At 50.3% G+C, this 1,082-nt stretch overlaps 1 protein-coding gene across 1 annotated transcript in view; it reads right to left on the reverse strand.

Annotated features, from left to right (window-relative positions):
* Nucleotides 1-286: 286 nt before the first annotated feature.
* Nucleotides 287-1,082, reverse strand: part of LOC104080034 (leucine-rich repeat-containing protein 30-like) — a 1,058-nt gene continuing 262 nt past the window's right edge. The window contains 1 exon segment of the mRNA XM_009582286.1: nucleotides 287-1,082. This exon segment is cut by the window's right edge and continues 17 nt beyond it. Coding sequence (XP_009580581.1) covers nucleotides 287-1,082 — 796 coding nt within the window.

Below are 1,082 nucleotides of genomic sequence, written 5' to 3' on the forward strand. Positions count from 1 at the left end.
GTCAAACGAAGAGCAAATGTTTTATCACATGTTTGTTGGGCTTTTTTTCCCTAAAAAAACCCAAGCACATCAACACTGAAGGTTACAGGGGTGGCTATTTTTAGAAAGTTTACTCTTCACACACTTAATCAAGACCACCATACTTTACTTGCTTTCTTCCAACCGTTACTAAACCCATCCACAGTCTTCGATATCCGAGCGTTATGAAGTGGAGATGCGTGGGCAGGAAAGCGCTCCGGTACGACTGAGTCTTGATGACAGGCTTAATCCCAAGCTCAGCGGAAACTCAGTTGTGCTCTTTTTTCTCCCTGAGGTAGTTGAAGAGGACGTCCAGCCCCCCCTCGACGACCTCAGGCAGGGGCCGGGACAAGGGGTTGTGGGCGATGTGGAGGCCTTTGTCCATTGGGTTCCACGCGATGCGTGGCAGCCGGCGCAGCAGGTAAAGGTCGTCCGGGAGAGTCTGTATGGCATTGTAATCGACGTTTAGTAACTCCAGAGCAGTGATGAAGCAGAGAGACCGTGGCAGGGTGCGTATGTTGTTATTCTCTACGATAAAGATTTGCAAATTGACCAGATACTGGACACTCTCTGCGATGTTTTCAAGCCTGTTGGACCCAAGGTGCAAGAAGTCTAAGCTCCTCAGTGCGAAAATGCAGAGGGGAATCTGCACAAAGCGGTTGTTACTGAGGTTCAGTTTCCTCAAACTTGTCAGGTCGGTGAAGCTCAAAGGCAGTTGCGAGATGCAGTTGTGAGAGAGGCTCAAAACCTCCAGCTTCTTGCACAAGCTGAGCTCTGCTGGCACTTCTGTCAGGCAATTCATATTGACAAACAAGACCTTCAGGTTCCTCAGCAGCCCAATCTCTTTAGGCAGACACTTGAGGCAGTTGCCACCCAAGTTCAGCACTACCAGCCGGTCTAGTTTCCCCAGCGAAGGAGGAATCACCACCAGCTGGTTGCGTGAAAGGTTCAGTTTCTGCACCTCGGGCAGTCCCCACAAGAAGTCAGGCGTGCTGGTCATCCCTTTCATTATGAGGCTCAAGCTGACATAACGCAATCCCCGTTTCAGCAGTGACTTGGGCTCT

This window comes from Fulmarus glacialis, unplaced genomic scaffold (assembly GCF_000690835.1).
Source record: "Fulmarus glacialis isolate BGI_N327 unplaced genomic scaffold, ASM69083v1 scaffold2787, whole genome shotgun sequence".
In the NCBI taxonomy this organism is placed as follows: domain Eukaryota; kingdom Metazoa; phylum Chordata; class Aves; order Procellariiformes; family Procellariidae; genus Fulmarus; species Fulmarus glacialis.